At 40.6% G+C, this 23,754-nt stretch overlaps 1 protein-coding gene across 1 annotated transcript in view; it reads right to left on the reverse strand.

Annotated features, from left to right (window-relative positions):
- PPM1E (protein phosphatase, Mg2+/Mn2+ dependent 1E) overlaps positions 1-23,754 on the reverse strand; it is a 227,425-nt gene that overhangs the window by 27,229 nt on the left and 176,442 nt on the right. The window contains exon 2 of the mRNA XM_025362817.1: positions 980-1,098. Coding sequence (XP_025218602.1) covers positions 980-1,098 — 119 coding nt within the window. The remainder of the gene's footprint in view (positions 1-979; positions 1,099-23,754) is intronic.

The following is a 23,754-nucleotide window of genomic DNA, read 5'->3' on the forward strand; positions in this document are numbered from 1 at the left end:
CGGGAGGCTGAGGCAGGAGAATGGCGTGAACCCGGGAGGCGGAGCTTGCAGTGAGCTGAGATCCGGCCACTGCACTCCAGCCTGGGCGACAGAGCGAGACTCCATCTCAAAAAAAAAAAAAAAAAAGAAAAAAGAAATAGAGCCTCATAATTTATCTGGAAAAAAAGGTACAATGATCTATGCAATTAAATCACATTTGCATATCTATCATAAAGAGTTCTGTTTATTGGTAGATATAAAATTTAATATAATTAGTGAGAAGTTGTGTTACAACTGATTTCTTGGATTTTTGTATCTTTTAACTTGATACAAAGTGAAGGTGTTTTGTTTTTTTTTTCTCTTTCTCCCAGGCTAGAGTGCAGCGACACGATCTCAGCTCACTGCAACCTCTGCCTCCTAGGTTCAACCAATTCACTTGCCTCAGCCTCTCAAATAGCTGGGACCACATGTGTGCACCACCACACTGGCTAATTTTTGTATTCTTTTTAGTAGAGATGGGGTTTCACCACGTTGGCCAGGCTGGTCTCAAACTCCTGACCTCAGGGGATCTGCTCGCCTCGGCCTCTCACGCTGGGATTACAGGCATGAGCCACTGCACTTGGATTTTTAAAGGTAAGCTAAACATTTCTCAGGTTTTGCTCAAATTCTCCCTCACCTACTCATCTTTTTTGTTATATCTTCGCATTCTTCACTTTAATATTTCCATTCATGTAGGTATTACTTATGACAATCTCCTGTTGCTCCAGTTACCTTCTAAATACTACTCTACCTTTTTCAAAATACACTTGTATTTTTCTCTTCTCCCCTCCTTTTATTGATTTATTTGAAAAAAGTTGCATTTTTTTTTCTCCTGCTACCACTATATAAACAACCAGCAGGTAAATGTAATTAGATTTAGTATTTTGCAGATATTTTCTGTGGACCACTACACATAGAAGATTCTAATATTTTTAAACAAATAATGTAGAAAGGTACTCACCCACAGTCCCTTCTGTGCCATCCGTTTCCTTTGGGATATAATGTGCAGAAAGATCACTCTGAAGGACTTCATCCGATGTGGCTCTGGCTAAAGCAGCAGCCAAAAAGGAAGGGCAATTACTGAAAGAAAAAAAGGCTATTTTCAGCAAAAGAATTAGGAGGTAATACATTTAACATTACTAATAATTACATATTAATTAGAACATTGTCTCAAAACAAAATTATACCTTTAAACAATATTCAATAAATATTTATTGAGTAGGCACTTTGGGCACTGGGTATATATTGATACATAACACAGACATGGCTCCTTACCTATAGGAGCTACAGGCAGATGACAAACTAATAGGATATAACTTAAAAGTGGGATACGCTTTTTTTTGTTTTTTTTTGTTTGTTGTTTGTTTTTTAGATGGAGTTTTGCTCTGTCACCAGACGGAGTTTTGCTCTGTCGCCCAGGGCTATGGTGTGATCTCGGCTCACTGCAACCTCCGCCTCCTGGGTTCAAGCAATTCTCCTGCTTCAGCCTCCCGAGTAGCTGGGACTACAGGCATGTGTCACCACGCCCAGCTAATTTTTGTATTTTTAGTAGAGACAGGGTTTCTCCATGTTGGTCAGGCTGGTCTTGAACTCCCAACCTCAGGTGATCTGTCCACCTTGGCCTCCCAAAGTGCTGGGATTACTGGCATGAGCCACTGCACCCAGCCCAGGATAAGTTTTATAGAGGAAACAAACAGGATACAATGACAGAGAATAATAAAGAGGGGTATGTACTTAGATGGAATGGTCAGGAAAGCAACACCTTAAAGGATGAAAAAGACTCAGTTACGTGGGAGTGGGAAGTTAGGAGAGAATACTCCAGGCAGAGGGAATACAATTTATACAGAACCTTTTTTTTTTTTTTTGAGACAGAGTCTTGCTCTGTTGCCCAAACTGGAGTGCAGTGGTGCAATCTTGGCTCACTGCAATCTCTGCTTCCCAGGTTCAAGCTATTTTCTCATGCCTTAGCCTCCCAAGTAGTTGGGACTACAGGTGTGCATCACCATGCCTGGCTAATTTTTGTATTTTTAGTAGAGATGGGGTTTTACTATGTTGGCCAGGCTGATCTCGAACTCCTGACCTCAGGTGATCCATCCTCCTCAGTAGTCCCAACTACTCAGGAGGCTGAGGCAGGAGAATCACTGGAACCCGAGATGTGGAGGTTGCAGTGAGCCGAGATCGTGCCATTGCACTCCAGAAAAAAAAAAAAACTATGGAAATATCTGAGATGTCCTAGTCAAGGTGTCAAATGGTTAACTGGATATTCTAGTCTGGCATTTGAGATGTTAGGAAATTTGGAACTTGCAAATGTATGAATGATATTTAAAGCTACAGCAATAGAAAAGACCACTGATACAGTTTCGGTATTTCAAATTTCATGTTAAAATCTGATCCCCAATGTTCAAGGTGGGGCCTGGTTTGGGTCATGGAAGCAGATCCCTCATGAATGGCTTGGTGTAGTCCTTGTGGTAATGAGTTAATTTTTGTGCCATTAGTTCCTGTGAGATCTGATTATTACATTAAAAAGAGCTGGGCACCTCCTACCCTCTCTCTCTCATTTCCCAACGTGTGATCTCCACATGAGGGCTCCCTTTTGCTGTCTGCAATGAGCGGAAGCTTCTTAAGCCCTCACCAGAAGCAGATGCTGGTGCCGTGCTTCTTGTGCAGCCGCAGAACTGTGAGCCAAATAAACCTCTTTTCATTATAATTTACCCAGCTTCAGGTATTCCTTTATAGCAATTCAAAGCAGACTAAGACAATCATATAGGAAGAAAACATAAAAAGAGAATTGCTCTAGATCAGTGATCTCTATGTGCCTCCTGGCTTCCCCCTCTGGGAACGAGAAGATTATCCTATGCCACACCATTGTATATTGGGTTATAGTGGGAAAGGGAGTAGATAAATTGCCTCTTTAGTTCACAGGTTTTCAGTCAAGTGGAACAATAGTTAAGGAGCTGTCATTAAGAAACTAGCACTCCAGGCCAGGGGTGGTGGCTCACACCTGTAATCCCAGCACTCTGGGAGGCTGAGGTGGGCGGGTCACAAAGTCAGGAATTTGAGACCAGCCTGGTCAACAGGGTGAAACCCTGTCTCTACTAAAAATTTAAAAAAAAAATTAGCTGGGTGTGGTGGCAGGAACCTGTAATCTCAGCTACTAGGGAGGCTGAGGCAGAAGAATCATTTGAACCTGGGAGGTGGAGGTTGCAGTGAGCTGAGATCATGCCACTGCACTCCAGCCCAGGCGACAGTGCGAGACTCTGTCTCAAAACAAACGAACAAACAAACATACAAAAAGAAAACAAAAAACTAGTACTCCAGCCCCACAGGCTACCCTTGGCAGATATCCCCCTAGGCCATCCAAGCAGCCATGTGCCTGTGTCCTGGGCCTGAGAAGCAGCTCTGTGAGCCACGACCAGCAGGCACACCCCCAAGCAGTAACATTCGCATTCCCATAACCTGATAAACAGCCTTACAGGCCCATTCCTGGAGGACATGACCCTAGGCCTGCCCATGCCCAGGGCCTGAGAAACAGGCTGGCAGGTCTTCTTCCAGTGGATATGACCCCATGCTGGCCAAGAAACTGTGTGCCTGCACCCAGAAGAGGAACAGCCTGGAGGTCCCACCCCAGGTTGTCATACCTCCAAGCTGGGCAGCCATGCACATGTGCCCCCAGCCAGAGTAACAGTCCATGGCCACAGCCTCAGCAAGCTAGACCCCAAGCTGGTCAACCCATGATGTGCATACACATGTCCCTGACCTAAGAAATAGTCCAATGGTCCCAACCCCAGTAAAGCTACATGACTGCTGCCATAAACTCTAACAGCCTAGGCCATTGGGACACTCACAAACATCGCTAGTGCAGATTACAGCAAAAGAAATTATACCACCATGTCCACCTGAACCATAGCCACTGCAGCCATCCAAATGACACCCCAAGACCCATCCACATGACTAAATCTTTCCCTATGAAAGCTACTCCATAACATTGGAAGAGGTGACTGTTCCACCAGATGTGTAGAAATCAACATAGGGACACATCAAATGTGAAAAACTGAGGAAACATGACTCCTCCAAATGCACACAATAATTTTCCAGGAACAAACTCCAATCATAAGGAATATGTAAAATGCCAGAAAAAGAATTCAAAATAATAATCTTTTCTTAAAAATTTGAGATGAAGGTCTCACAATGTTACACAGGCTGGAGTGCAGTGGCTATTCACAGGCATGATCCTACTATTAATTGGCACAGGTGTTTTGATCTGCTCCATTTATCTTTCTTTCTTTTCTTTTTTTTTTTTTTTTTAAGAGAGTCTCACTCTGTTGCCCAGGCTGGAGTGCAGTGGTACAATCTCGGCTCCCTGCAACATCCACCTCCTGGGCTTAAGCAATCCTCCCACCTCAGCCCCCCAAGTAGCTGGAACTACAGGCATGAGCCACCAGCTTAATTTTCATATTTTTTATAGAGATGAGGTTTCACCATGTTGCCCAGGCTGGTCTCGAACTCCCAAGTTCCAGCAATTCACCCATCTCAGCCTCCCAAATTGCTGAAATTATAGGTGTGAGCCACCACACCTGGCTGACCGGCTCTATTTCTGACCTGAGCTGGTTCATCCCTCCCTAAGCAACCTGATGGTTCTCTGCTTCCAGAAGGTCACCATATTGACGCCAAACTTAGTGTAGATACCAGATTAGCATAGTACACTACAGGCCAGAACTCTTGGACTCAGGTAATCCTCCTGCTGCAGCCTCCCAAGGAGCCAGGACTATAGGCATGAGCCATCACATGTGGCTCAAAATAATCATCTTAAGGAAACGCAGTGAGATACAAGATAATACATATAGAACAGTTAACAAAAATCAGAGAAATTCAACAAAGAGATATCATAAAAAAACAACCAACTAGGAATCTTAGAGCTGAAGAATTCAATGAATGAAATAAAAAATACAATAAAGAGCTTCAACAGCAGACTAGACCAAACAGAAGAAAAAATTTTTGAACTTGAAGACAAATCTTTTGAAAAAATTCAGGCAGAAAAAAAAAAGAAAGAAAAGAAAAAAGAATGCAAAAAGCATATAGGATTTATGGAACACCATTAAGCAAACAAATAATTGCGTTATGGGCATTGCAGAAGGAGAAGAAAAGAGAGATGGTGTAGAAAATATATTTAATGACATAATAGCTGAAAACTTCCTAGGTCTTGGGAGAGACATGGATATTCAGATTCAGGAAGCTGGAAATAAATTCAACCCAAACAAGTCTTCTCTAAGGCACATTATAGTCAAAAAATAATTTTTTTTTTTGAGATGGAGTTTCATTCTTGTAGCCCAGGCTAGAGTGCAATGGTGTAATTTTCAGCTCACTGCAACCTCTGTCTCCCGGGTTCAAGCAATTCTCCTGCCTCAGCCTCCAGAGTAGCTTGGATTACACGCACCCACCATCATGCCCAGCTAATTTTTGTATTTTTAGTAGAGACAGGGTTTCACCATGTTGGTCAGGCTGGTCTCAAACTCTTAACTTTAGGTGATCCACCTGCCTTGGCCTCCCAAAGTGCTGGGAATACAGGCATGAGCCACCACACCCAGCTGTCAAATCATCAAAAGGCAAAGACAAAGAAATAATTCTAAAAGAGAATTCCTTTTCAAAAGAAAAGCATCAAGTCACATATAAGGGAATTTCCATTAGACTAGCAGCAGATTTCTCAGCAGAAATCTCACAGGCCAGGAGAGAAAGGGATGATATAGTCAAAATATAGAAGGAAAAAAAAAACCCAGCTAGCCAAGAATATTATACCCAGGAAAGCTATTCTTCAAAAATGAAGGAGAAATAAAATCTTTCCCGGACAAGCAAAAAATAAGAGAATTCATCACCACTAGTCCAGTCCAGGAGAAACATTCAAGGGAGTCTTACACCTGGAAGTAAAAAGATGATAACTGCCCTCATGAAAATATGCGAAATTGGCCGGGCACGGTGGCTCAAGCCTGTAATCCTAGCACTTTGGGAGGCCGAGATGGGCGGATCACGAGGTCAGGAGATTGAGACCATCCTGGCTAACACGGTGAAACCCCGTCTCTACTAAAAAATACAAAAAACTAGCCGGGCGAGGTGGCTGGTGCCTGTAGTCCCAGCTACTGGGGAGGCTGAGGCAGGAGAATGGCGTAAACCTGGGAGGCGGAGCTTGCAGTGAGCTGAGATCCGGCCACTGCACTCCAGTCTGGGCGACAGAGCGAGACTCCGTCTCAAAAAAAAAAAAAAAAAAAAAAAACACAAGGAATTATACACATTTCAAACATAGAGACGTTCCATGAAGGCAGGAATGTTTGTCTCTTTGATTCACTGCTGTATCCCCAGAGCCTACAAANAAAAAAAAAAAAAAAAAAAAAAAAAAAAAAAAGAAAATATGCGAAATTATAAAATTCACCAGGAGAGCCAACAGACAAAGGAGAAAGAGAAAGGAATAAATAATCTTATCACTACAGAAAACTACCCAACTACAAAAATAAATAATAAGAGGGGAAGGAACAAAGGTTACACAAAATAATCAGAAAACAATCAATAAATGTCTGGAATAAGTCGTCATCTATTAATAATAATCTTGAATGTAAAATGGATAAAATTCCCAATTAAAAGAAACTGGCTGAATGAATTTAAACAACAACAAAACAAACAAAAGCAAAACAAAAACAAAAACAAGACCCAATTATATGCTGTCTACAAGAAACTCACCTCGGCCGGGCGCGGTGGCTCAAGCCTGTAATCCCAGCACTTTGGGAGGCCGAGACGGGCGGATCACGAGGTCAGGAGATCGAGACCATCCTGGCTAATACGGTGAAACCCCGTCTCTACTAAAAAATACAAAAAAAAAAAAAAACTAGCCGGGCGAAGTGGCGGGTGCCTGTAGTCCCAGCTACTCGGGAGGCTGAGGCAGGAGAATGGCGTGAACCTGAGAGGAGGAGCTTGCAGTGAGCTGAGATCCGGCCACTGCACTCCAGCCTGGGTGACAGAGCGAGACTCCGTCTCAAAAAAAAAAAAAAAAAGAAACTCACCTCATCTGTAAGGACATACACAGACTGAAAGTGAAGGGATGGAAAGAGATATTCCACGCAAATGGAAACCAAAAGCAAGCAGGAATAGCTATATTTACATCAGCTAAAACAGACTTTAAGTCAAAAGCTATAAAAAGAGACAAAGAAGGACATTATATAGTAATAAAGGGATCAAATCAAAAGCTGTAACAATTGTAAATATACATGCACCTAAGACCAGCACACCCATATTCATAAAGAAAATACTATTAGATCTAAAGGAAGAGACAGATGCCAATACAATAACTGCTGGGGACTTCAACCCCAACTCAGCATTGGAGAAATCATCTAGGCAGAAAATCAACAAAGAAACATCAGATAAACCATAGCATAGCCCTAATAGACATTTACAGAACATTTCACGCAACAGCTGCAGAATATGCATTCTCTTTATTAGCACATGGAACATTCTCCAGGATTGACTATATGTTAGGACACAGAACAAGGCTAAATACATTTTTTTTAATTGAAGTCATATCAAGTATCTTATCTGACCACAATGGAATAAAACTGGAAACCAACAAGTGAAACATTCAAAATTACACAAATACATGGAAATCAAAAAACATGCTCCTAAACAACCAATGGGTGAAGGAAGAAATTAAGAAGGAAATTGACTAATTCCTTGAAACAAATGAAAACAGAAACACAACATACTAAAACTTATGGGACTCAGCCAAAGCAGTATATAATATATCTCTGCAGTAAAAATATCTATGAAAATTGAAGTTAAATTTTTAAAAACTTCCTGTGACCATAAGGCTCCAGTGTTAAACATTTTCTTTTTCATTGCATTATCAGTATAATTATTGGTACACAAATGATCTAATATAGTATAAATTTTGATAAACATAAAAATTAAACTTTTATGGGAGGTTTTTGTTTTTTTTTTTTTAAGGGAAGAAACCTTACCTAAGAAATCTTATCTGCCACGGTCTTGGCCTCAATGAGATCTTGGATCTCAAGCCTGAGCCTAATGCCATCATGGGATTAGACTTTGGGAAATCTTAGGGGATGTGGGTGAGTGTATTTAGCACATGGGAAGGATGTGAATTGTGTGGCCAGAAAAGACTGTGGCAGATTATTTTTTAAAAGGCCACAACAACATTCCTGGTCCCACATGCTATTTTAGAACTTTGCCATTCCCCATAAAAAAATAGAGTCTGTTTCCCTTCCTAACCTAAACATGCGTGAGGTGTGGTGACTACTCAGATGAAAACAATGTAGCAACAGTGATACTGTATGACTTTTAAAGTTTGTTCATAAAAGGCCATGGCTTCTTCTTTCTTCCTCTGTCTCCCTCTGGATACTTGCTCTTGATACTCAGCCAAGCCATCAAGCCACGAGGAATCCCAAACTAGCTCACGTGAGAAACCACATGAACAGGTTCATGTGGATGTGGCCTGAGGTCCCCCGGCAGTAGCCATTATCAATTGCTTGACATGTAAGTTCACAAGCCTTCAGATGATTCCAGTCCCTCAGCCTGAGTCTTCCAACTGAGGCCCCAGTTGGAACAGAGATAAGGTGACCTTGCTTTACCCAGTTTTAATTTCTGACTGAAAGACACTGTGAACATGATAAATAATTGTTTTATGCCACTCAGTTTTGTGGTAACTCACAATACAGTGACAATAACTGAAAACCCAATATTTAGAAGCTTAGTAGAAGATAAGGGACGTATAAAAACTAAAGAGAAATGGCAAAATCTGTAAAAGGAGAACCAAGATAGTAGAGAGTATTTGAAGGAGAGAGTAGTGAACTCTGTCAATTGCTGAGAGGTCAAATAAGTGAAAAAAAAAAAAAAAAAGGCCAGGTGCAGTGGCTCATACCTGTAATCCCAGCCCCTTGGGAGGCCAAGGTGGGTGGATCACCTGAGACCAGGACTTCAAGATCAGCCTGGCCAACATGGCGAAACCCTGTCTGTACCAAAAATACAAAAATTAGCTGGGTGTGGTGATGCACGCCTATAATCCCAGCTACTTGGGTGGCTGAGGCGTGAGAATTGCATGAACCCAAGAGGCAGAGGTTGCAGAGAGCTGAGATCACGCCACTGTACTCCAGCCTGAGTGACAGAGTGAGACTGTCTCAAAAAAAAAAAAAAAAAAAAAAAGGCCAGGCGCGTGGCTCACGTCTGTAATCCCAGCACTTTGGGAGACTGAAGCGGGCAGATCACGAGATCAGGAGTTCAAGACCAGCCTGACCAACATGGTGAAACACTGTCTCTACTAAAAATACAAAAATTAGCTGGCACGGTGGCACACACCTGTAATCCCAGCTACTCGGGAGGCTGAGGCAGAAGAATTGCTTGAACCCAGGAGGCGGAGGTTGTGGTGAGCTGAGATCATGCCACTGCACTCCACACTCAAGCCTGGGCACCAGAGCAAGACTCCATCTAAAAAGAAAAAACAAAAAACAAAACAAAACACAAAAACAGAAAAATAACTATCTTTTCAAGAAATGGTCAAATGGTGCTGGAAAAATTGGATATCCACATGCAAAATAATCAAGTTGGATCCCTTCCTTACACTATAAACAAAAATTAACGCCAAATGCATCACAGACCTAAATGTAAAGCTAAAACTACATAAAACTCCTAAAAGAAAACATTGGAGTAAATCTTCATGACCTTGGATTAGGCAATGGTTTTCTTAGATCTGACACCGAAAGCACAAGCAGAAAAGAAGAAAATGTTAAATTGGACTACATCAAAATTTAAAACTTTTGTATCACAAATCAGTAAAGTGAAAAGACAACCCACAGACTGGTAGAAAATATTTGCAAATCTGCCAGGCATAGTGGCTTATGTTTGTAATTTTGGCACTTTGCGACAGTAAGGTTGGGGCCAGGAGTTTGAGACCAGCCTGAGCAACTTAACAAGATCCTGTCTCAAAAACAAACAACAAAAAAATAGCTGGGTATGGTGGGCACACCTGTAGTCCCAGCTACTTGGGACGCTGAGGCAGGAAGATCGCTTAAGCCCAGGAGTCTGAGGCTGCAGTGAGCCATAATCATCGTTATATTACAGCCCAAGAGATAGTGAGACCCTATCTCAAAACAAAAAAAAATTGCAAATCATATATCTAATGAGACTAGTATCCTGAATATGTAATGAATCCTTATATTTCAATAATAAAAAGACAACCCAAAGGGACTGAATAGGCTTTTTTCCAAAGAAGATATACAAATGGCCGCCAATAGGCACATGAAAAGATGTGCAATATCTGTGACAATAATTGGAAATATATATTTGTCCTCTGCCTTGATTCCTGACACAGAGCCCCTAAAACCCTTTTGATTTCCTGAATGATAGGGGTACTGGAAGCATCTTCTAATATTTAGTCTTTGCACCTGGTTTCTGACATACAGCTTCTATGTCAGAGCTTGGAATTTCCTGTATAGTCTATGAATGCCTTTTGGTCTTACGAAGCAGTTCTTGGTGGGCTACTGGATAGCTTCAGGATGGGAACTGGTCATCAGAAAGACCAACCCATAACAAGAGGCCTGCAATATTCAACCCTATTCCCATTTTCTAGGGAAGGGAGAGAGATGGGAGATTGACTTAATTATTTGAACATGCCTACATGATGAAGCCTCCATGCAAATCCCTAAAAGATGGGATTTTGGGAGCTTCTGGTTTGGTGAACGTAACTATGTGCCACCTCCAACAGAACCTCTTATGTTTGGGATCCTTACCCTTCAGGACCTCACACTGTGTATCTCTCTTTATCTGGCCGTTCATTTGTATCCTTTATAATATCTTTTCACAAACCAGTAAACATAAGTGAATGTTTCCCTGAATTTTAAAGACATTATAGCAAATTATTTAACTTGGGAGAAGGTTGTATGAACCCTTGATTTATAACCAGTTGGTCAGAAGTTGAGGAGGTCCAGACTTTTAACTGGCATCTGAGGTGGGGCATCTTGCAGGACTGAGCCCGTATCCTGTGGGGTCTGTTGTAACTCCAGGCAATTAGTGTCAGAATTGAGTTAAATTGTAAGACACCTAATTGATGTCCAGGAAGGAACAGAGAATTGGTTGGTGGGAAAACCCCACACACATTAACTGTCAGAAGTGTGTGAGGCTGGGCAAAGTGGCTCACGTCTGTAATCCCAACACTTTGGGATCACAAGATCACCTGAGGTCAGGAGTTCGAGACCAGCCTGGCCAACATGGTGAAACCCCGTCTCTACTAAAAATACATAAATTAACTGGGTGTGGTGGCATGCCTATAATCCCAGCTACTTGGGAGGCTGAGGCAGTAGAATCGCTTGAACCCGGGAGGTGGAGGTTGCAGTAAGCAGAGATCATGCCACTGCACTCCAGACTGTATGAGAGTGAGACTCAGTCTTGAAAAAAAAAAAAAAGAAGTGTGTGATTGTATAGAAAAACAGGTTTTTTCTTCCCCTTTTAACATCATTAGTCATTAGGGAAATGCTAATCAAAACCACAATGAGAAACCATTTCACATCCACTAGGATAGCTATAATAAAATAGCTATAACAAAAAAGACAATTAGTAATAACAGGTGTTGGCAACTATATGGATACATGGAACTCTGGTACATTGCTAGTGGAGATGTAAAGTGGTACAGTTGCAGGCCGGGGGCGGTGGCTCAAGCCTGTAATCCCAGCACTTTGGGAGGCCGAGGTGGGCGGATCATGAGGTCAGGAGATCGAGACCATCCTGGCTAACATGGTGAAACCCCGTCTCTACTAAAAAATACAAAAAACTAGCTGGGCGAGGTGGCGGGTGCCTGTAGTCCCAGCTACTTGGGAGGCTGAGGCAGGAGAATGGCGTAAACCCGGGAGGTGGAGCTTGCAGTGAGCCGAGATTGCACCACTGCACTCCAGCCTGGGCGACAGAGCGAGACTCCGTCTCAAAAAAAAACAAAAAAGAGTGGTACAGCTGCTTTGGCAGTTCCTTAACATTTTAAACATAAAGTTACCATATGGCCGGCCCAGCAATTCCACTTCTAGGTATATATGCATGAGAAATAAAAACATATATCCACAAAAAACTCATACATTAATGTGCATAGCAGCATTGTTTATAATCGCCAAATAGTAAAAACAACCAAGTGTCAATCAATTGATGGATAAATAAAATGCAATATATTCATACAATGGAATATTAGCCATAAAAAGGAATGAAGCACTTATACCTTCTACAATGTGGATGAACCTTGAAAACACTATGGATAGCAATAGAAGCCACTCACAAAGACCACTTATTATAGAATTTGTAATTCTATAACATGAATTATATGAAAAGCCCAGAATAGGAAATCTATAGAAGCAGAGAGTAGTGGTAGCTTAGGGCTGGAGGGGTGGTAGGAATGAGGAGTGACTGCTAATAGGTAGGGGGTTTCTTTCTGGGGTGATGAAAATTTTCTGGAACTTAGGGTGATGGATGAACAACTGTGATTATATTAAAATCCTTGAATTGTACACTTTTTTAAAAAGGCGAGTCATGTGAAGCAGTGGGAGTAGAGAAGGAACAAAGAAAACTATGACCGGTTGTGATCAGTTAGTTGTAAACTTTAAATGGGTAACTTTTATATTATGTGAATTATATCTCAGTAAAGACAATAAAAAAATTACTGACTTTGTCAAGAACCATTGAATAGTAAAAGTGAAAATCAGGCTAGAATGGGTTACGGAGTTGGGGGCAGGGAGGTTTGGCACAGAGGGGAAACAGAGATAGGGGGCAGTAACTGATAGGGGATGGGAGAAAGGGAAAGTCTTTGTTGTTTTAGGATGGTGTGGAATTTGACTGTAGGATGAGGCACATTTCCTTAGTTGGAAAAAGAAGAAAATCAATACAGACGCAGGTACATTTTTAGATGTTAGCAGGAAATGACGGGTATTCCCATTTAATGATTTGAAACAACAAATATTTATTGAGGCCTACCAGGCACTGTTCTAGTGCTCAGGATATATATATGAACCAAAAAGAAAAAAAAAAAAAACGCCCTCTTAGAGCTTACATTCTAAAGAAGGACTTCTCAATGAAGTATGAGGCAAGATCCATTTTCAAAACTTTCTCATGTATCAGAATCACCTGCAGGGCTTCTTAGAACACAGATTGCTGGGCCCCATCCACAGAGTTTCTCACTCAGTAAGCCTGATGTGAGGCCTGTGAATTTTCATATTTAACAAGTTAAACATGAACTCATGCTGCTGGTCTGGGAACCAAATTTTGAGAGCCACTGTATTAAATCACAAACTAGGTCATGAGGGTAGAAAGGGAGGAGGAGGGATGAAGTCAATGTAGATATGAAATAGTCATATCAGAAAGTAGTAGGACTGTCACACAGTGCTAAGAGACTGTGGGAAGTTTGAGATAATTTTTAAATAAAACCAGTTTTTCTGATGGCATGACTTTTTCATCTATGTTGGCACATGCATAGGTAGAAAGAACCATCCAGTTCATCAAGACTTGCAAGATTGGCGGTTTATTCGAGGTTCGTTTTTGGTTTTTATTTGTGTGTTTTCTTTTTTGTTGTTTTGTTTTTTATTTCAGTTTTAGAGAAATGTCTCTGACAAGAAGGATTTGGGGTTTTGCAAGGTAGCACTATAAAGTGAAGGAGAGAAATGGAGATTTGGAATTTTCATTTTTGATTTTTGAGACAGGGTCTCACTGTATCACCCAGGCTGGAGCATAGTGGCACGATCTCGGCTCACTGCAATTTCTGCCCCCTGCCAGATTTGTTATCTTTTTTTTATTCACTTTTTATTTTATTCAATCATCTTTGGCTAGAGATTTGGTATCTTTAAAAAAAATTTTTTTTTAACTTATTTTTAGAGACAGAATATTGCTCTGTTTTCCAGGCTGGAGTGCAGTGGCACAATCATAGCTCAGTGCAGCCTTGAACTCCTGGGCTAAAGAGATCCTCCTACCTCAACCTCCTGAGTAACTGGGATTACAGAGAGCCACTGCATCAGGCAGAATTGAATATGTTTTTAAGATACTAAAATCTTAAAGAACAGACTTGAGTTGTAAATCAATGTAGTCTAAATGTAATTAAAGAATTGTAAGTGGGAGTACTTGGGCACAAAATCTAGGGCAGAATGTTGTAGTTTGAGAGCAGGATGCTTGTGTACAAGATTTTTGAGCCGATGCAATTTTTGATAAGGAGGTCTAGATGAGTCCAAATAAGTGAGTGGTTCAGGAATACATAAAATGGCAATGCTTACATTCTATGTCTTCGAGGAAAAAAATGAGAAAATTATTTGATTATTCATTAATATTTCTTTTTCTTTTTTGAGACAAGAGTCTTGCTGTGTTGCCCAGACTGGAGTGTAGTGGTGCAATCACAGCTCATTGCAGCCTCAAACTCCTGGGCTCAAGCAATCCTCCCACCTCAGCCTCCTGTGGAGCTACGACTACAGGTGCAAGCCACCATGACCCATGCCCCCTTTTTTGGTTTTTAGAGACATAGTCTCACTATGTTGCCCAGTCTAGTCTTGAATTCCTGCTCTCAAGCGATCTTCCCACCTCAGCCTCCCAAAGTACTTACAGGTGTGAGCCATTGCACCCAGCTATTCATCAGTATTTTTCAAATTGCAGTTTATGATCCATTAGTGGGTAATTAAATAAATGTATGAATTGTGACCAGCATTTTTTTTTTTTTTTTTTGAGATGAAGTCTCGCTCTTGTGCCCCAGGCTGGAGTGCAATGGCACGATCTTGGCTCACTACAACCTCTGCCTCCCGGGTTCAAGCAATTCTCCTGCCTCAGCCTCCTGAGCACCTGGGATTACAGGCGCGTGCCACCACGCCCAGCCAATTTTTGTATTTTTAGTAGAGACGGGGTTTCACCATGTTGGCCGGGTTGGACTTGAACTCCTGACCTAAGGTGATCTGCCCGCCTCAGCCTCCCAAAGTGCTGGGATTACAGGCGTGAGCCACCGTGCCCGGCCTATGACTAACATTTTTTTTTGTTTTGTTTTTGAGATGGAGTCTTACTCTGTCACCAGGCTGGAGTACAGTGACACGATCTCAGCTCACTGCAACCTCTGCCTCCCGGGTTCAAGCAATTCTCCTACCTCAGCCTCCGGAGTAGCTGGGACTACAGGCAGATGCCACCACGCCCAGCTAATTTTTGTATTTTTAGTAGAGACGGGGTTTCACCATGTTGGCCAGAATGGTCTCGATTGCTTGACCTCATGATCCGCCCGCCTCAGCCTCCCAAAGTGCTGGGATTACAGGCGCGAGTCACTGCACCTGGCATGACCAGCATTTTTCAAAGAAAATAGAATAAGGTGCATGAGGTAAAGTATTGTTTCACATATATATATGTAGGTAAGTATATACTGAATTATGATGAAAAAAATTTAAAAGCTACTACCCTTTAACAATTATGAAATAAATTGATGGGATCCCTTTACAATTCAAATGCTTTATAAACAATGTTATCATGTCTCCTTCCATGCTATGGAGATTAACTGAATTTTTCTTGATGAGTCAAAATGTTTCTTCACAGACCTAGTCTCTTTGTAAAAATTGCTTATCTTTACATTTCTGTCATGTCTTACTCTGATTAACTGGATGCATTCCAAATGTTTTACCTATGTGAACTTTTAGTATATAGTTATGGAATTTACTGGGTTGTTTTTAAATTTACATTAAAAATTATCTGGGCCGGGTGTGGTGGCACATGCCTGTAATCCCAGCACTTTGGGAGGCCGAGGTGGGTGGATCACCTGTGGTCAGGAGTTTGAGACCAGCCTGGCCAATGTGGCAAAACCCTGTCTCTACTAAAAATACAAAAATTAGCCAGGCACAGTGGCACACACCTGTAACCCCAGCTACGTGGGAGGCTGAGGCACGAGAATCGCTTGAATCTGGGAGGTGTAGGTTGCAATGAGCCCCGATCACACCACTGCACTCCAGTCTGGGTGATGGAGTGAGGCTGTCTCAAAAAAAAACCCAAAAAACAAAAATGATCTGAAAACCTTTATTGTAATCTTGTTCCATCAGAGTTCCAAAAGAAAAGGATAACTTCTGTGTAATTATTAAACTATCTGGATGTAGATTCACCAAATATAAGAAATGAAAAGTTTAGAGAATAAGGCAAGAAACATTAGTCTCATTAATGTGTCATCTGCAATACATTTTTAGTTACAGTTAATATAATTTTTTTTACCTTTTGTCAGACAGAATGAAAATATTTTCAGTGAAGTAGGGAGGAGGATTAGCTGACTAATAGCTAGATATAAAACATCAAGCTAGATGCTTCACCCACATCAGTTATTCCTACATGTCAGAAAGCTGTAACACTTAGCATGAATAACTTCTTACGGTTTTGACTTTGAGTTGGAAGTGATTTCTGAAAAATCAGAATTGCAAATATATTTTAAAGCAGTCACATCAGAGAATGTTTGATACACCTCAAATAAAAGCTTATCATTAATGCCTGTCATTTTAAGAGAATCACTAGGAGTGACTAACATCATAATAACATAGCAAGTTGCTTTCTTTCATCATTTCTCTTAAAATGCTTGAAAGATCCTGATACAGAAAGTTTTAAAGTTTGGCAAATGTAATAAGCATAGCAAATATCAAAAGAGAGCCAATACTCATGGCAGTTTGGAGTACTAGGCTTATAAATGTCATTGTGTTGAGAACACTGTGGAACTGCAATATGATTAGAAATTCCTTAATATTTGCAGTATCATTTTGGGGCACTCTGTGTCCAAGTCAAATTAATCTTGTTAGGACTCTCAAATATAGTCTAAGAATAATGCTTTTCTTTTTATGTATATAAACAGATATTTTGAAGTGCTTTCCATTTTTATCTTCAAGCAATTCACATCCCAAGAACAGAAGGAAATTTTTTCCATACATACCAATTTGATGCTTTCTTGTTTGTTTTAGGTATCAAAGTATAAATTTTCTATATTCATAGACAGAAATAAAATCTTTGCCTATTTTATGTCTAAGGCATATAAAAATTATATACATGTTGAAACAATGTTGAAATTTTTTTTTTTTTTTTTTTTTTTGAGACGGAGTCTCTCTCTGTCGCCCGGGCTGGAGTGCAGTGGCCGGATCTCAGCTCACTGCAAGCTCCGCCTCCCGGGTTCCCGCCATTCTCCTGCCTCAGCCTCCCGAGTAGCTGGGACTACAGGCGCCCGCCACCTCGCCCGGCTAATTTTTTTTTTATTTTTTAGTAGAGACGGGGTTTCACCGTGTTAGCCAGGATGGTCTCGATCTCCTGACCTCGTGATCCGCCCGTCTCGGCCTCCCAAAGTGCTGGGATTACAGGCTTGAGCCACCGCGCCCGGCCAATGTTGAAAATTTTTAAACAATGTTGAAAATCATTAATGAGGGGCCCATTTAGTTTTAATTTTTAAGTTTAGTCACATAAGTAACACATTCCACTTAATTAAAGCTATTTATGTTCATGAATACATATCTGAATTTCTGTGTATACTGACTTTCTTGATGTTATAAATTGTAAAGCAAAAATCCAGGCTTTATTAAAACTTCATAAATTGAGCTTTGTAAACAAAGCATGGGGTCTTGCTTGCTTTAAGCTAACAATAAGTGTTCTACAAACACACATAAAACCCCCACAAAACTTATAGTCATGAATGTTCTGACTGTTCTTTCCTGCAGCTCATATTGGTTAGCATCATCTTTATCCTCCAGATATTTATCTTGCTTCCTCAATTCTACTTCAAAAATAGCCACAGCTGAAAACATGCTTGGTGGAAGATTTTGAATTATAAAAATGTAACTGCATTCTAATAACCTTTAATAGTTCAGTACTTTACTTACATAAATTATTTCAGTTTGTTTTAGTATCTGGGGACCAGGTTGAAGCAGGAGACAGATGTTAAATCATTACGGGAACCATTCAAGTCATTATCAGAATTAGTGGGCCAGGCGTGGTGGCGAATGCCTGTAATCCCAGCACTTTGGGAGGCCGAGGTGGGTGATCACCTGAGGTCAGGAATTCAAGACCAGCCTGACCAACATGGTGAAACCCCCTCTCTACTAAATACAAAAAATTAGCCAGGCGTGGTGGCACACACCTGTAATCCCAGCTACTCTGGAGGCTGAGGCAGAAGAATTGCTTGAATCCAGGAGGTGGAGGTTGCAGTGAACCAAGATGGTGCTATTGCACTCCAGCCTGGGCAACAAGAGCAAAACTCCTCTCAAAAAAAAAAAAAAAAAAAAAGATTTAGTGTATCAGCATAGACAGCCTATGAGTACTGGGCATGTTCATTTCTTATGCTCTAGGTAAGTACTGATTTCTTTAAATTTCATAATGGGGCCCAGTCATAGGAGAATCTTTAGCATTTCATTCACCTATAGTGCTTGCAGGACTTAATCATATATGGGTCCTTGTTACCTATATATTAAAGACTATTATTTATATATTCATAGATATCTCAGATACTCAGAAATCACTTTAACTTATAATTTAAACACTGTGATTTCTCCATGTAACTACAAAGATAAAAACATATATATGAAGAATAATTACAGACCACTATTGACTTTGGAGCCTGAAAAGATATAGTTACACACACACGAGAGAGACTTAAAACTTCTGCCAACTTACCATTTAATTACTATTTGACTATAGTAGCAGAAATTATAAGGAGTTAGAAATTATAGCAGAACTATAAGGAGTTAGAAAGGTGGGTTCTAGTTATAGCTGGGTAACCTTAGAAAAGGTGCTTAAAGTCTCTGGGTTTTGATTTCCTCAACTAGAAAATTAAGAAGTTAGAATAAAGTAACTCTAAAGTCAATTCCAGGTCTAAAATTCTACTTCTATAATTCTATTCCAAATAAGGATTTTTAATTTCAAAGATGGGACAAAGGCAGCTTAAAAGTATAAACACACTTAAGATCCAAAAAAAGGTTTTCACATAGTCCATTAGAGTGGAAACAAATGCTATATATTCTTACTATAAATAATTAGGAATACTCTGCTTTATGCTGTGGGTGTATTCTGAAACATTAAATATATATTTATTTTGATAAATGCAATCAATCTTTGCAGTGAATCCATTAGGAAAGAATCCTTCACATATTGTATTATTTGTTTTCTTCCTTTCTTTCGTTTGAGATGGAGTCTCACTCTGTTGCCCAGGCTGGAGTGCAGTGGCGCCATATCAGCTCACTGCAACCTCCAACTCCCAGGTTCAAGCGATTCTGCTGCCTCAGCCCCTCGAGTAGCTGGGATTACAGGTGCCCGTCACCACGCCCAGCTAATTTTTGTGTTTTTAGTACAGACAGGGTTTCACCATGTTGGCCAGGCTGGTCTTGAGCTCCTGACCTCAGGTGATCCACCCGCCTCAGCCTCCCAAAGTGCTGGGATTACAGGCGTGAGTCACACGCCTGGCCAGTATTATTTGTTTTCTTAAAGAGAGACGCCTATGGCCGGGCGCAGTGGCTCACACCTGTAATCCCAGCACTTTGGGAGGCCGAGGTGGGTGGATCACGAGGTCAGGAGTTTGAGACCAGCCTGGTCAAGGTGGTGAAACATCATCTCTACTAAAAATATAAAACTTAGATGGGCGTGGTGGTGGGCACCTGTAATCCCAGCTACTGGGGAGGCTGAGGTAGGAGAATCACTTGAACCGGGGAGGTGGAGGTTGGAGTGAGCCAAGATGGCACCACTGCACTCCAGCCTGGGTGACAGAGTGAGACTCCATCTCAAAAAAACAAAAAAAAAGAGACAGGCCTACATGATAAATGTCATATAAAACAATATTGTTAATATAAAATGTTATATTTGAAACAAGAAAGTGCTATTTCCTACCTCTTTTAAAATATTTATTTACAAGAGCTTATTATTCCATCTCCACTATATAGGCTGACATCAATCCAATCAATTCATATTTTCCATTAGAGAATAGGAAAGGAGTCAGATTAGATTGAATATGAAAGCTGGCTCTCTTTCAGCACTGAATATTGCCATCTTGTTATAAAGCAGGAACCACAACAGATAAATAGATTATTACAGAATAAAAACATTTAATTTGCATTCATTTTCAAATACCATGGGTGGATAATAAGTTCCTTTAGATGGACAGGATAGTATTTTAGTCAGATCTTTTTGTAAGTTGACTTGTTAGTATCTTCCACATGCATATTAAGACAATATACATTTTAAGACTGCAAACTGAATTCCTGTTATAAACCAAGACAGGAAGCATTTTCATCACAATGCCAAACCTACACAAATCACTAACGACATTATTAGGTAAATTAGAGGTTTAAAAGTACATCCTTCCTGACATTGGCAATGTGGGCGTCTGCACAGCACCCACAGCTGTGTTTCAGCAGTCTTGGCATAGCATTACTAAGGTAATAAAAATTCTTGAAGGTGGGAAGTTTCCATCAATTAACTTTGAGAGAGACTCATCTGGAGCAGCCTCATCTCAGCCCACATATTATGATGATGCTGTCTACTCAGTATGCCCTTGCTAGGATGACAGCAGTTAAATATTGAATTTCTGATTATCCCCTCACCCCAGTTAATCATATGTATTCTAAATCTAGAATAACACATTAAGCTAAAAATAATGAAGGCAAGTTCTCCACCTGACTTAGTATTCTTTTTCTTAGTGGACTATATAGAATTAAAATCGGGACTGAATTTAAGCTATTTTCTTTCTTTCTATAGCAACCTCTAGGAATGCCACCTGGAGTCAACTGATTGCAATGCCCACACACCACTGATTCTCTTCATTAGCTTTTCTATACCTAAATAATGTAACCTACCAAAGGACTAGTTCCTGCAGTTCTAGGTTTGGGGTTCACAACAGAAATATCATTCCCTACTGCTGCTAACAGTATAATCTTACCAACCATTTGGTCACACTGATCAGGTTGACATGCAAGCAAAACCAAAGTTATCCTAAGTCTTCTGTGAATAGCAATCTAGATATTACAAATTTACCAAAGATTAAACTACCACTACTGCTATAAGATCACAAAAATAAGAGGTCTTAGTGGTAACTATCTTGTCATCCTTTCTTCATGACGAGAAGAAATTAGATAGCACATCTTTACTGAAACAGCTCTTGTCAACATCACATAAGTGACCTTCCTTTTGCTAAATCCAATAGTCTATTCTCAGGTCCACTTCACTCAGGAGCATTTGACTACTGATCATGTCATCTACCTTGGTACACTTTATTCTCTAAGCTTCTATAACGTCACATTCTCCTATATTACTCCCAGGGTTCTGTCTTCTCAGTCTCCTTTGATGGTTCCCCCTCTTCTCCCTGCATTTCCGAATCCTCTTATGCCATATGTCTTTTTCTTTTTGCATAGACATCATCAACTTCTAATACAGCCTAGCCATTTATTTATTTATTTATTTATTTATTTATTTATTTATTTATTTATTTTTTGAGATGGAGTCTAGTTCTGTCACCCAGGCTGCAGTGCAGTGGCATGATCTCGGCTCACTGCAACCTCCCTCTCTCGGGTTCAAGCGATTCTCCTGCCTCAGCTTCCTGAGTAGCTGGGATTACAGGCACCTGTCACCACACCCAGCTAATTTTTGTATGTTTAGTAGAGACGGGGTTCCACTGTGTTGGCCAGGCTGGTCGTGAACTCCTGACCTTGTGATCCGCCCACCTCAGCCTCCCAAAGTGCTGGGATTACAGCCGTGAGCCACTGCACCTGGCCCAGTCTAGCCATTTTTTTAAATTTTTCTTTTCTTTTTTTTTTTTTGAGATGGAGTCTTGCTCTGTCGCCCAGGCTGGAGTGCAATGGCATGATCTCGACTCACTGCAACCTCTGCCTCCGGGGTTCAAGTGATTCTCCTGCCTCAGCCTCCCAAGTAGCTGGGATTACAGGTGCCCACCACCATGCCCAGCTAATTTTTGTATTTTTAGTAGATATAGGGTTTCACCATGTTGGCCAGGCTGTTCTTGAACTCCTGACCTCAAGCGATCTGCCTGCCTTGGCCTCTGAAAGTGCTGGGATTATAGGTTGAGCCATCGCGCCCAGTCACGCCATTTTGTTTACTGTTTATGTCTCCACTGCTCCTCCACTAGACTGCAGATGCTTTTGTCTCTTTTTGATGCCTAGTGCCCAGATCAGTGCCTGGCACACAGTGCTCAATACATATTTGCTGAATGGGTAAACTACTATTTTTCTGATTTATATATGTTTAAGCCATTCCCTAACTCCTTAGAATGAATGTTCCTTAAGAGTAGAAAATCAATATATTTATAAAACAGTGTACCATATAACATAATCTTGAGTTGTTACCTATAGGATATAATTTGTAATTAATACCAAATAAATAATGCTTCAGTAAATAGCTTTACATAACTTTTTGTGCACATTACACAGAGAAATAATCCCTCATTGGTTAAATTATTTTTATTTTTGTCAAAATATTGTAGTCACCTCCTTTAAAAAGTCAAATTGTACTATTACAAGACTTATAATGAAAGACACTTCCCCATTCTTCTCTAAGCTCCAGAGGCTACCAACTTCAACTCCTCTAGTCATTCTCCCTGTTTCCATCTTTCTCTCTTTTTTTTTTTTGTTTTGAGACAGGGTTTCGCTCTTGTCGCCCAGGCTGGAGTGCAATGGTGCGATCTTGGCTCATTGAAACCTCCGCCTCCCAGGTTCAAGCGATTCTCCTGCCTCAGCCTCCTGAGTAGGTGGGATTATCGGCACCCGCCTCCATGCCCAGCTAATTTTTGTGTTGTTAGTAGAGATGGGGTTTTCCCATGTTGGCCAGGCTGGTCTCGAACTCCTGATTTCAGGTGATTCACCCACCTTGGCCTCCCAAAGTGCTGGGATTACAGGTGTGAGCCACTGTGCCCAGCCTGTTTCCATCTTTCTAAATTAAATGTTTATATTGATATTTCTTAATTTATCAATATTAAATATCAGATTTATTATCTTCCCCCCATGGTAGAAGACATCTTAGTTCTTTTTAATTTCTTGCTTTATCAATATTAACAATATCATTTCACCAACATGAAGTTTTAGCAATTGTTCTCACATACACAACTCTCCTCTCCCTCAATTCTCCCAATATTTGGTTAAATCAGTGAGTGTTAAAAAAATATTATTTACAAAGCTGGAGGCATCACGCTACCTGACTTCAAACTATACTACAAGGCTACAGTAACCAAAACAGCATGGTACTGGTGCCAAAACAGAGATATAGACCAATGGAACAGAACAGAGTCCTCAGAAATAATACCACACATCTACAGCCATCTGATCTTTGACAAACCTGAGAGAAACAAGAAATGGGGAAAGGACTCCCTATTTAATAAATGGTGCTGGGAAAATTGGCTAGCCATAAGTAGAAAGCTGAAACTGGATCCTTTCCTTACTCCTTATACGAAAATTAATTCAAGATGGATTAGAGACTTAAATGTTAGACCTAATACCATAAAAACCCTAGAGGAAAACCTAGGTAGTACCATTCAGGACATAGGCATGGGCAAAGACTTCATGTCTAAAACACCAAAAGCAACGGCAACAAAAGCCAAAATTGACAAATGGGATCTCATTAAACTAAAGAGCTTCTGCACAGCAAAAGAAACTACCATCAGAGTGAACAGGCAACCTACAGAATGGGAGAAAATTTTTGCAATCTACTCATCTGACAAAGGGCTAATATCCAGAACCTACAAAGAACTCAAAC

The sequence above is a fragment of the Theropithecus gelada genome, chromosome 16 (genome assembly GCF_003255815.1).
Source record: "Theropithecus gelada isolate Dixy chromosome 16, Tgel_1.0, whole genome shotgun sequence".
NCBI classification, from domain to species: domain Eukaryota; kingdom Metazoa; phylum Chordata; class Mammalia; order Primates; family Cercopithecidae; genus Theropithecus; species Theropithecus gelada.